The sequence below is a fragment of the Homarus americanus genome, unplaced genomic scaffold, assembly GCF_018991925.1.
Source record: "Homarus americanus isolate GMGI-L3 unplaced genomic scaffold, GMGI_Hamer_2.0 scaffold51859, whole genome shotgun sequence".
Taxonomy (NCBI): domain Eukaryota; kingdom Metazoa; phylum Arthropoda; class Malacostraca; order Decapoda; family Nephropidae; genus Homarus; species Homarus americanus.
Genome location: NW_024711292.1, coordinates 12,701,912 through 12,714,249, shown reverse-complemented (window position 1 = coordinate 12,714,249; position 12,338 = coordinate 12,701,912). Strand labels below are relative to the sequence as shown.

The 12,338-nt window shown below is 36.4% G+C and overlaps 1 protein-coding gene across 2 annotated transcripts in view; it reads left to right on the top strand.

The window, feature by feature from the left end:
* Positions 1-9,819, top strand: part of LOC121879453 (uncharacterized protein DDB_G0285291-like) — a 69,462-nt gene extending 59,643 nt beyond the window's left edge. For both annotated transcript variants that reach the window (XM_042386131.1, XM_042386200.1), the window contains exon 5: positions 8,710-9,819. In XM_042386131.1, coding sequence (XP_042242065.1) covers positions 8,710-8,958 — 249 coding nt within the window. In that variant the 3' untranslated portion in view covers positions 8,959-9,819. The remainder of the gene's footprint in view (positions 1-8,709) is intronic.
* Positions 9,820-12,338: the final 2,519 nt, after the last annotated feature.

Sequence of the window (12,338 nt, the reverse complement as noted above, 5' to 3'; positions counted from 1 at the left end):
AAATCACCTGGAGAAGCACAGATTGATCAATGATTCCCAGCATGGCTTCACAAGCGGACGCTCTTGCCTAACTAATCTATTAACATTCTTTTCATCAGTTTTCGAATCGGTGGACGAGGGGCACAATTATGATGTGGTATATCTCGACTTTAGCAAAGCCTTCGACAGAGTCCCCCACGAAAGACTATTTAGAAAGGTAGAAGCACATGGCATCAAAGGTGACATCCTTAAATGGATTAGGGCGTCGTTACAGGACAGGAAACAGCGAGTGAGCATTAACGGCACTAAGTCCCATTGGAGCAACGTCACAAGTGGAGTTCTCAAGGCTCAGTACTTGGACCATTATTGTTTATTATATACATAAACGTATATAGAGGACGTATAGACAGTAAATATAAGTAAATTTGCTGATGACACTAAAAATAGGACGTAAGACAACGGATTATACTCGTGGCAAAACTACAGGAAGATCAAACAAATTTTTCAATGGTCTGAAAAATGGCAGATGAAATTCAATGCCCATAAAATGTAAAGTACTCAGTATAGGAGATGTAAACAGGGAAACCAGATACTCAGATGAACAACGATGCCATAGAGAACCGATCAAGTAGAGAGATTTTAGGAGTAATGATAAGTAGGAACCTTAAGCCAAGTAAACAAAGTGTTTTTGCTCGTAACAAGGCTAATAAAGTACTTGGGTTCATACAAAGGAGTGTTAGTTACAAGACTAGCGAGGTCATCCTAAAACTGTATCTTGCTCTTGTGAGACTACACCTGGATTACGCAGTTCAGTTCTGGTCACCGTATTACAGAATGGATATAGAATCCTTGGAAAGAATTCAGAGGAGAATGACAAGACTAATCCCAGGCATTAGGAACCTTGAGTATAGAGACAGGTTAAAGCATCTTAATTTGCACTCCCTCGAGAGACGTAGAGTGAGGGGCGACCTGATAGAGGTGTACAAGTGGAAGGCAGGGCTAAACAAAGGGGACATTACAAAGGTACTCAAACTATCCAACCAGGAGCGAACTCGTAACAATGGTTTTAAATTAGACAAATTTAGATTTAGGCGGGAAATAGGTAAACACTGGTTTGGAAATAGAGTGGTGGATGAATGGAACAAGTTACCAAATATCATCATTAACTCGAATACGCTGAATAGCTTCAAATATAGGTTGGATGCTTATATGAGCAATAGGGGTTGGGTGTAAACGGGACTGCCCAGTATGGGCCAATAGGCCCGCTGCAGTTTCCTCCATTCTTATGTTCTTACGTTCTTATATATATATATATATATATATATATATATATATATATATATATATATATATATATATATATATATATATATATATATATATATATATATATATATATATATATATATATATATATATATATATATATATATATATATATATATATATATATATATATATATATATATATATATATATATATATATATATATATATATATATATATATATATATATATATATATATATATATATATATATATATATATATATATATTCTTGATAAAATCACACGGGAAAATGGAAACAACGGAGTACCTTAGCTTTCGTCTTTATTCAAGACATCTTCAGAGGCAACTAGATTACATGGACAGAGAGAGGCTTAAATATACAGGGTGACCTAAAAACATGAGGTCAGGTCATAATGATGACATCCACTAATCCCCACACCAACACAACCGTAGAGGAGCTTAAGAGAAGGGTGGTGACGTGACTAGACAGGTCAGGTCAGAAAAAAGGGACCCACAAAATAACTGTCATACATCAAGATCAAAGGTTTTCAAAGCATTTTCAACCTTGGGCCACTGACAAATAAATTTATGTAACATATCAGTTTTGAACTGACCATCACTAAGGTTTATTGATTTTAATTCCTTAATCAAACTAGCTTCAACCAGAAGTCTTTCTGTGACACAAGATGATTTGAATACTTCTAAGCTTTTTTCCCAAGCAATGGGGTGATTATTATTCCTAACATGAACGAACAAGGCACTGCTTTCAGATGCAGTTCTGATATTATACTTATGTTGTTTGATTCTGAGCTGCAGTGTTTTTCCTGTCTGACCTACATAATTACAATTACATTGGCTACATGGAATACAATAAACACTTCCATTTACATTCAAACTTGGGCTATTTCTTATTAACATATTGGTAATGGTTGAGTCATACTTGAAAACAACATTAATATTTAGAAGCTTGAGGGACCTAACTAACGGGACAAATTCATCTTATCCACGCTGGGAGCATGAAATATATATATATATATATATATATATATATATATATATATATATATATATATACATATATATATATATATATATACATATATATATATATATATATATATATATATATATATATATATATATATATATATATATATATATATATATATATATATATATATATACAGTCTACGCGGAAGGTTAAGGCACAAATTGGGCTGTGACTTCACTTTTAGCACAAATCGTTTTACCCTCAAGATAGGGATAAATTTTGATCAGAAATATTTAGTCACAATTCTAACGGCATCTGGAACCCGTAGGCGACAGCTGTCACATAGCAGGAACTGCTCAGTCTTTGTTTAGGTTGCGTGGGTGGAGGTTATTGTACCCATGTGAGCGCCACGTGCCGTGATTTTACGCCTGAGTTACAGTGCTTTATCGTGTGATTTCTGGGTCTTTAAGATGTCCAGGAGAGTTACTAAGCATGAGGATATTGCACAGGTGATTGGTTTATACAAGGCTAATCATAAAGTTACTGAAATAGTTGAATTAACCGGTGTGTGCCGCCGGTCAGTGTACCGATTCATCTCGGGGTTTGAGGCAAACAGCCAGGAAGAGTTGCCTACCCCTAAACCCAGGTCTGGGCGACCACGGCTTACGTCTCCTAAAACCAGGAAGGTGATTGCTAGGCAAGTTAATGCTAATCCTAAGCTCATGGCCCGGGAATTAAAGCAAGCTAACCCCGGACTCTTTGGTCACGTCTCCTTAAGGTCGGTGCAGCAGCTTCTTCATGACGATCTCGGTTATCGCGCCTACCGACCACGCCGTAAGCCCCTGCTGACTGCTACCCAGAAGAAGAAGAGGATCACTTTTGCGAAGAAGTACAGTGTCTGGTCCCTTCAGGATTGGAGGAACGTCCTGTGGAGTGATGAAGCCACGTTTACAGTGAGTGGTTGTGGTCACGATAGGGTGTACCGCCGGCCAGACTCTGACCCGCTTGACCCCAGGTACACCGTCAAGACGGTCAAGCATCTTGATTCAGTGATGGTATGGGGTTGTTTCACTTATTACGGTGTTGGTGAGTTGGTTGTGCTTGAAAAAAACATTAAAGTTAACCAGGGTGTGTACCTCGAGCTTTTGTGACCTTCTGCCTGACTCGTTTGAGAAAACACGCGCTGTCGTGTTCATGCAGGACGGTGCTCCCTGCCACACAGCCAAGTCGGTTACTCAGTGGTTGGAGGATTGCCAGGTTTCATATTTTAAGGGCTGGCCTGGCAATTCCCCCGACATCAACCCTATTGAGAACCTTTGGGGGCTCATGAAACGTCGCCTATGTGACCTCGACACCTTGTCCGTCCCCAAGCTCACCACAGCAATTAAGCAACTGTGGGCCAATTTCACCCCACAGCACCTGCAAAACCTTGCAGACAGTGTTCCACAACGACTGAAAGAGGTGCTGAAGAGCAAGGGAAACACAACAAAATACTAAGAGGGGTGGGTGAGTGTTATTTTCATTTTTTTATTGCCTTAACATGATTTTTTTATTTTTTCCCCATGGTGTGCCTTAACCTTCCGCGTAGACTGTATATATATATGTATATATATATATATATGTATATATATATATGTATATATATATATATATATGTATATATATATATATATATATATATATATATATATATATATATATATATATATATATATATATATATATATGTCACAATTTCACTTAACGCGGTCAATTGAACCAGAGGTCCATGAAGGAATCTGCTAAGTAAATTAAATGAAACATATGGGATTAATTCCAATAGAAACCGGCCTGACCCCCAAACTCCACTTTTTGAAGGCACATACCTATGTTGTAGTAAAAATAACATCTTAATTTTATGATGGTGCATGCACACAATTAATACTTAAGAGAAATACAGTCGCCAAGTTAATGTCCATTCAAATAATGGACTCAACTCCCTCTCACACTACACTCACTGGCTCTTCCCTCTCAGAGAAATTTTTGGGGGAAAACCACTAAATTTTAATAAATAATACCTCAAACTAAAGTTAGGATAATACAATTGACATTGCTGGATTCCTTGTAAGACCAGGAATATTTTGAATATAAATGTCATATATTTTACACAAAAGATAACATAGTTACCTAGAGAAAAATTTTTATCTAAAATTTGTATGTTTAATGAAAAATATATGATGTTTATATTCAAAATGATCACCAAATTATAAGAATTCCAGCAATGTAAATTATATTCTGACCGGGTAATTTGTATGAATTTTATGAGCTAAAACAAATATCTTCAGTTAATAAAAAAATAATAATCTTCACAACACTATCTGTCAATCAAAGTACCCCACCTTGCCTCCCCCCCTCTTCCAACCGCGCGGTCAGTCCCAACCCTCCCCCACCAATCCTCCCTTCCAGGGTTTTTAACATTTAGTATTAAATAATACCTCAGATTAAAGTTAGGATAATATAATTGACATTGCTGGATTCCTTGTAAGACCAGGAATATTTTGAATATAAATGTCATATATTTTGCACAAAAGATAACATAGTTAATTTGAGAAAAATTTTTATCTAAAATTTGTATGTCTAATGCAAAAATATGATGTTTATATTCAAAATGATCACCAAATTATAAGAATTCCAGCAATGTAAATTATATTCTGACCGGGTAATTTGTATGAATTTTATGAGCGAAAACAAATATCTTCAGTTAATAAAAAAAAATAATAATTCTTCACAGGGTAACAGATGGTCGGTCGGTCCCTCCCTCCCCCCCACCCCCCACCAACCGCCCCAAGGAGATGTGTGGGATAACCACTAAATTTTAATAAATAATACCTCAAACTAAAGTTAGGATAATATAATTGACATTGCTGGATTCCTTGTAAGACCAGGAATATTTTGAATATAAATGTCATATATTTTGCACAAAAGATAACATAGTTAATTTGAGAAAATTTTTTATCTAAAATTTGTATGTCTAATGCAAAAATATGATGTTTATATTCAAAATGATCACCAAATTATAAGAATTCCAGCAATGTAAATTATATTCTGGCCGGGTAATTTGTATGAATTTTATGAGCTAAAACAGGCAGTCAGGCAGGGTGGGGCAAATCTAAAAATAGCGTCTGGAGCCGGACACTCACCGCGTATATGTGGAAAAAATCCGTGTTAAGTGAAAGTTCAGCTCTGGCGAGGCACCGCGTATATGATAAAACGCGTTAAGTGAAACCGCGTTAGGCGGGGTAATACTGTGTGTGTGTGTGTGTGTGTATATATATATATATATATATATATATATATATATATATATATATATATATATATATATATATATATATATATATATATACACCTAGACCCCGACTTACGACTACGTGGACTTACGACCGTCTCAGATATAGATAAAAAAAAAATAAATAAATAAAAAAATAAATAAAAAAATAAATTTTTTTTAAATGACACACGCATTTTCTATACTGAAACGTTTCCAGTTAATGTAGTCTCCATGTATAATTAGAAAATTATGGGGGCCCCATGTGCATTCAGCTGACTACATTAAAGGTTAAGTGCTCAGTCACACTGTATCCATTCCTTATTATTTATTACTTTCACTGTACTGTATCCATTCATCATTATTCATTACTTTTACTGTACTGTATTTCATTGTAGATTTTTTATTTTTTATTTTTTACTTCTATGTCGGACTTACGACCTGGATTTGGGTCCCTAACCCCGTCGTAAGTCGGGGTCTAGGTGTGTGTATATATATATATATATATATATATATATATATATATATATATATATATATATATATATATATATATATATACAACAAAATATATATACAAAAAATAAATGTTAAATGAATTATTTATGGTGCATTAGGGTACTGGTCACTTCAGACACAAAGACGGGCTATAAATAGCCTTCTTTATCTCCCCTCCATCTCACCCTGAGCCAGAGGGAAGGGTGGTGGTAAATAACATTTGTTTGCTTATTTTCCATTTACTTGAAATACATTTACCGAATTATTTGTTTATTTATTTAAAAGTCATTTACTGAATATTCTATGTGAAAAATAAATTTTAAATTAATTATTTATAGGAGATAAGTATTATGATCAGTAAATATATGGTATTACTGGCTACTTCAGACACAAAGACGGGATAAAAATAGCCCATCTTCCCCTCTTCTTACAGCTGCCAATGGGAAGCGTCTTGGTAATTAAATTTGATGTTTATTTTCATTGTCTAATTTATCATGTATCAAAGTAATATTACTAAAAATTGTGTAGGTAGTAGGCAGCTACCAAACAGGTAGATACTACCGCCTGGGAAGATATTGGAAGCATAATGTGTTGTCTAATGGTAGACCCTGCTGCCATATGGCATCACGAAAATTGTGACCAAGTCCCAGGTTCAGCGCTGACCTGACTTTCTGCCTCATTTACACACAATTGCAGTTTGAATTGTTCCTCTAACTTTGACAACACAACATACATACAGTATATTATTTCTCACTTTTGATCTTTTTTTTACTTTTTGTATTTATTTATGGTTAGTTACTTAAAATATGGCCAATTCACTTCAAGTAATGGCATCAAATGTTACCAGCTGGTGTAGTGTAAACACTAGTGACGTCACTTAAGCGTCTGTATTTAACTGTCGGTAGTTTCAAGAATTAATGCAGTCATTTACTGAATATTCCTTGTAAAAAAATAAATTTTAAATTAATTATTTATAGGAGATAAGTATTATTATCAGTAAATATACCGATATGCATTACTGACCACCTCCACGGCTAAAAATAGCCCAATCCGCGGTCACTTTCCCTTTCTTGTCTACTCACTGGCAAATGGGGGGGGCGTGGGGAGGGGTGTGTGATGATAGCTGTGTTTATTACAGGGGTATAATTCTCTTTTACGGTATGTTAGACAGGTTTATAATACATTTTTATTATTTTAATATACCGGTAATCTTAATTTGAATCCAGCTTGCCAAACATAAGTTTCAGTATAAAATAATTAGTGGTAAGACCTTGTGAGTGGCTTACGATGTTTCCATCACCACTCTTGACACACTAAACCACAATATCTAAGAGGTAATAATTTTATACTTGGTGGTTTAGACGACCCCCTAACTTTGGGCAGATTTTTTTAATGTTCAAATTCCGTCTTATAAGCCGAGATATACGGTAAGGGTACGCAAGTGTGCGGCTCCCAACAGGCATTTAGGCTTAGGCATAGTTTGGGTGTTGAAGCCTGAAGAATGAACTGGGAGTGTACCATGACATGAGCTTCTTAGGGTCCCTCTGTTGAGGGGGAGGGGGGGGGGGGAAGCGGCTTGTGTGGGACTGGGCTTTTCTGTCCTGCCCCAAGGTTGAATGAAGTGTCTGTGGCTTTGTGGCCACAGTCAACCCAGATGTAGACCCATCCAGTGGACCCACACCAGAGTTAACCTTTGGAGATAGCTCCCCATGGAGGATCCATAGAAGTGACCCCTGTGCCAGGGTGTCCCAGCTGCCAGCTCTATTTTAGCTGGGGTCTCGTCACCATATACTTCCAGAAGAGCATCAGTCGGCATCTCTGAGGAGGTGGTGCCAGCATGAGCTGACGTCTGTTGGAGTGTCTGGGACTCAGAATTAGGTTATGAAGTTAGTAAAGAGGTCTCACTTTCTGTGGTATTTTGCTGAAATTCTTGTAGTACCAGGATGGCTGGTGGAGAGGTGATGAGGAGTAGCAGATATGCCTGTCTCATCCATATGGACCTCAGCCACTACGAGAGAAGTCTGAGAACTGAAAATTGATGGCATAAAGTTGGGTTTGGGAGCTGAATTCAATACAGGTACTGATGATTCTCAGAGCGGTGTCTCAGCAACAGATCACCGAGCCTTGTTTCAAGATAGAACCTGTGCACAGGTATCCTCATAACTTGAAATATGAGTGGAGTGGTGTGGCATCTGGGTTGCTGGGTGACATGGTTCATCCAATCCCACAATTTCTGCTGCTTCGGCAAGGCTGTAGAGTTTCTTGGAAGAGTAAGTGGGATCTATGACGATGGGGTGAGAGCGTTATGAAGTGTGTGAATAGTCAGCAAGGTTATTCCACACATTGGTTAAACTTTTGCACCATAATATGTTGAGGTCTTCATGAAACACTTGCAATGGTTAGTCATTTAATGTTGCAACAGTTTACAGGCAAAAATATGTTATGACAATGGGACAGTGAACACCAAATAATAAAGGACACATGTTAAATAGTGTTTACTGGATGCTTGTCGCAGTTTGACTGACTCTTCTCCTTCTCACATAGCGACGTGCCTAACGTATCGTACATACATCATCAATACTGCTGTAGTATTATGGAGCATCTTTATTCATTCCATTTTTAATATATATTTTTTAATTACAGCAACAAGTAAGAATTCAACAGCAGCAGCAAGTCCAGCACCAGCAGCAGCATCAGCAGCAACAACAGCAACACATCATCATGATGCAAGGGATAAGGCCACAGATGGCTGGACAAAGTCAACAAGTTATGGGACAAGCAATAGGCCAGCAGAACATAGGCCAACAGGCTATGGGGCAACAACCCATGAATCAACAGGGTATTGGACAACCAATTCAAGACAATACTGAGTATCTGGTAGATATCATGTAAAAATCTGTCTATTCACTTACACACAAAATCTTGTGTTATGAGATTATGCAATAAAATGTCCACAACACTAGGGAAAAGCAAATGAGACTCATTTGAGTTTTCATTCCTCCAGATATATTAATGGAGAGGCCAATACAGTACTTTGAACTGTGCATGGCTCAGGCAGGTGTTATTGAACCCTACCTATAGTATGTCATGTAGATCCACAATGAAAACGTGGATAAGATAAATCTTAATAAACTCACACAGGAAAAAGGGAAACAAAGGAGCACCTTAGCTTTCGTCTTTATTCAAGACGATGAGTGAATAAATTGGAACGTAATTTAAGCAGTAAAGGAATACCCCGGTTATCACAAGGGATGCATTCCTAAATGTAATTGAGAATAATGAAATTGAAATTACACATATTCCTTAAACAATGCAGGAGTTATGTTAAAGAAAACATCATGAAGACCCAAAAACACGATGTTGACCTACACGAAGTCAAAATTGCCAAAAAACAATGAAAAACCTATTCCATAACACACCCACATATTCTCTTTATTTTTCTTATTTTATAGTTTTATATTATATTTTCCACATTAAAGAATTGTGATGATTTATCACAACATTTATAGTTTCATTACAAGTGACAATTTACGACTTAGTTGGGCTGCCAAGTTGGGCATAATTTATAGCCAAGGCCTTGGCTAGAACCACCTCCATACATGTTCACTTCTCACACAAGAGACTTTATCTAACCTTCCGATGTTCAAGAGATGTTACTCGTTTTTTTAGTAGTTTTCGGTTAAAATACTCTTATATTAGTGATATTCTATTCATACTGTGCTTGATATAATACATTCACGGAAATGTAATATTTTTGCAACTACAATGCTGATGTCAACACAAGTGTGGTTACAGCGAGACTGACTGAGTGAGGGAGAGCTATGCGTGTGTGTGTGTGAGGTTGCGGGAGCGGGCGGTGTCCCGTGTTCGGTGCCGCGCCCGAGTTGAATGGCACGCTATTTGAATGAACTTCAATTACTTCAATGTACAGAATATTCCTCTGGCGGGGCAATCCGCGTATTTGCGAATCCGTGAATGCTAAACCCGCGTATGTGAAGGGCCGACTGTATTCAGATATCATAAAACGTTATGAATAACACTCATGAGTCAATTTGTTGGATGAATAAAAGAAATTATGGGAAAAATAAGGTTCTGTTCCTCAATGACAAAAATACTCCAATACTGTGGTCCCTCGGTAACAAGCACAATTCATTCCAGAAGGTTGCTCTTTAACCGAAAATTCGTTAACCGAAACCATTGTTTCAATGGGTTTTTGGGTAATTGGTTCCAGCTCACTGAAAATTACATACAAACTAAAAATAAATGCAGTAAAGTACACTTACTTTGAGGTGTGCATGTAGAAGGCTCCTGGTTGATGATGATGGGAATTAGAATGGGGGTGGAGAAGGGAGAAGAGAAGGCATTGGGGTGGAAGAGAAGTCTTCCCATGCTGCCATTTCACCCATAAAATTTTAGTTCACTTGGTGGAATTCAAGATTATTTTCTTTAAATCAACACTGCACTGCGCTATATATTATCAATATGTAAAATATATTTCAAAATGACCAATAATTTGACTGGAAACATAGAAAAAAAGCTTTCATGTTGAAGAGTCTCAAACAAGATGTTCCTTTTTCTGAACTGGTAAACAAACTGACGCCAAGCTTGGTGTGTTGAGTGGCTGTTTGGCGTGCAAAAAACTAGTTTCCTGTACTTCAATTATGTTCAATAATTGTTAAAATTACTAAAAAATTTAATATAAAACTTTTAAAATTATTGAATAGTACAACCTTCTTGATATTTACTAAAATGGTAAGGAATTTAAGCCCTAAAACCGATTACTGTATTGGCGGACTAATACTACAGTTGGTGGGCAGCCAAATGCAGGCGAAAACATGTTGGGAAAAATTCGTAAGGAATTCGTGAACATAGGGTTTGCTCGTTAACCGAAGTGAAGAATCTTATGGAAGGTAATTCGTTAACCGAAATTTCATTAACCGAGGGATCACTGTACAGTGGTCCCTCGGTTAACGAACACAATTCGTTCCACAGAGTCGTTCGTTAACCGAATCTATTTTTTTTAATGGGATATTGGGTAATTGGTTCCAACTCACAGAAAAGTACATACAAAGTATAAACAAAATGCAGTACAGTACTGTACACTTACTTTGAGGTGTGAATGTAGAATGTTGGACCCATGCTTGTTGCAGTAGTTTCACCAATAAAATTTTAAGTTCACTAGCTGTAATTAAAGATTATTTTATTTAAATCAATACTGCACTGCGCTATATATTATCAATATGTTAACTAAGTTTCAGAATGACCAATAATTTTAATGTAAAAACATAAAAATACTCTGTATTCAAGAGAACAACAAACACAATGTTTCCTCCACTGTAAACAAAGTTAAACAGAGAAGCTTTAGCGGGTGAGTCAAGCGGCTGATGGGCGCACAAAAAACTAGTTCCCTGTACTGCATATATTATCAATATGTAAACTAAATTTTAAAATAACTAATAATTTTAATATAAAAAATGCACAAATATTAAAGAGCACAACCTTCTTGATATTTACTCCACTGGAAACGAATGTAAACAAAGAACCGATTACTGTATTGGCGGACTAGCTGATCAGCTGATGCGCACAACAAAACGTGTTTGTCGTAAGGATTTCATTAATCGAAGTTTTGTTCGTTAAGCAAACTGAAAATCCTTATGGGAGCTAATTCGTTAACTGAAATTTCGTTAATCGAACCGTTCGTTAACCGAGGGACCACTGTATTTTACCCCCAAAACACGAAACCATTTCACAAACATTAACAAAACCTATTTAACTTAATGATAAATAGTACACAACTACTCTAATATACTACCTAACACATGAAAAAATAAATAAAATACTGTTTAACTGGGCAGTCTGCACCTCTTTCCCCAAGATGGCTGTGCCAGCTGATTCCCAGCACACTTGTCTCAGAAAAACAGGCAACTTTAACAATTATTCCACTCTGTATAAATGATGTGACAAAAACAAAGAAAGAAAATATAAAACTATGAAATAAGAAAAATTAAGAGCATGGTTAAGGGTGCTTATGTGTGAGAAGTAAACGTGTGTGTAGGTGGTGAGCTATAACCTATGTCTCCGTCTCTCCAGCCTAGCCATTGCATTTATTGTTGCTTGTAATGGCATTATAAAAGTTGTCTAAAAATCATTACAATACTCTAATGTGACTTAAAAATTAATAAAATATAATGTAAAAATATAAATAAGACAATGAAGAGCATGGGTCTCTGTGTGTGAGAAGTGTAAGTGTGTGGAAGGAGTTATAGCCAAAG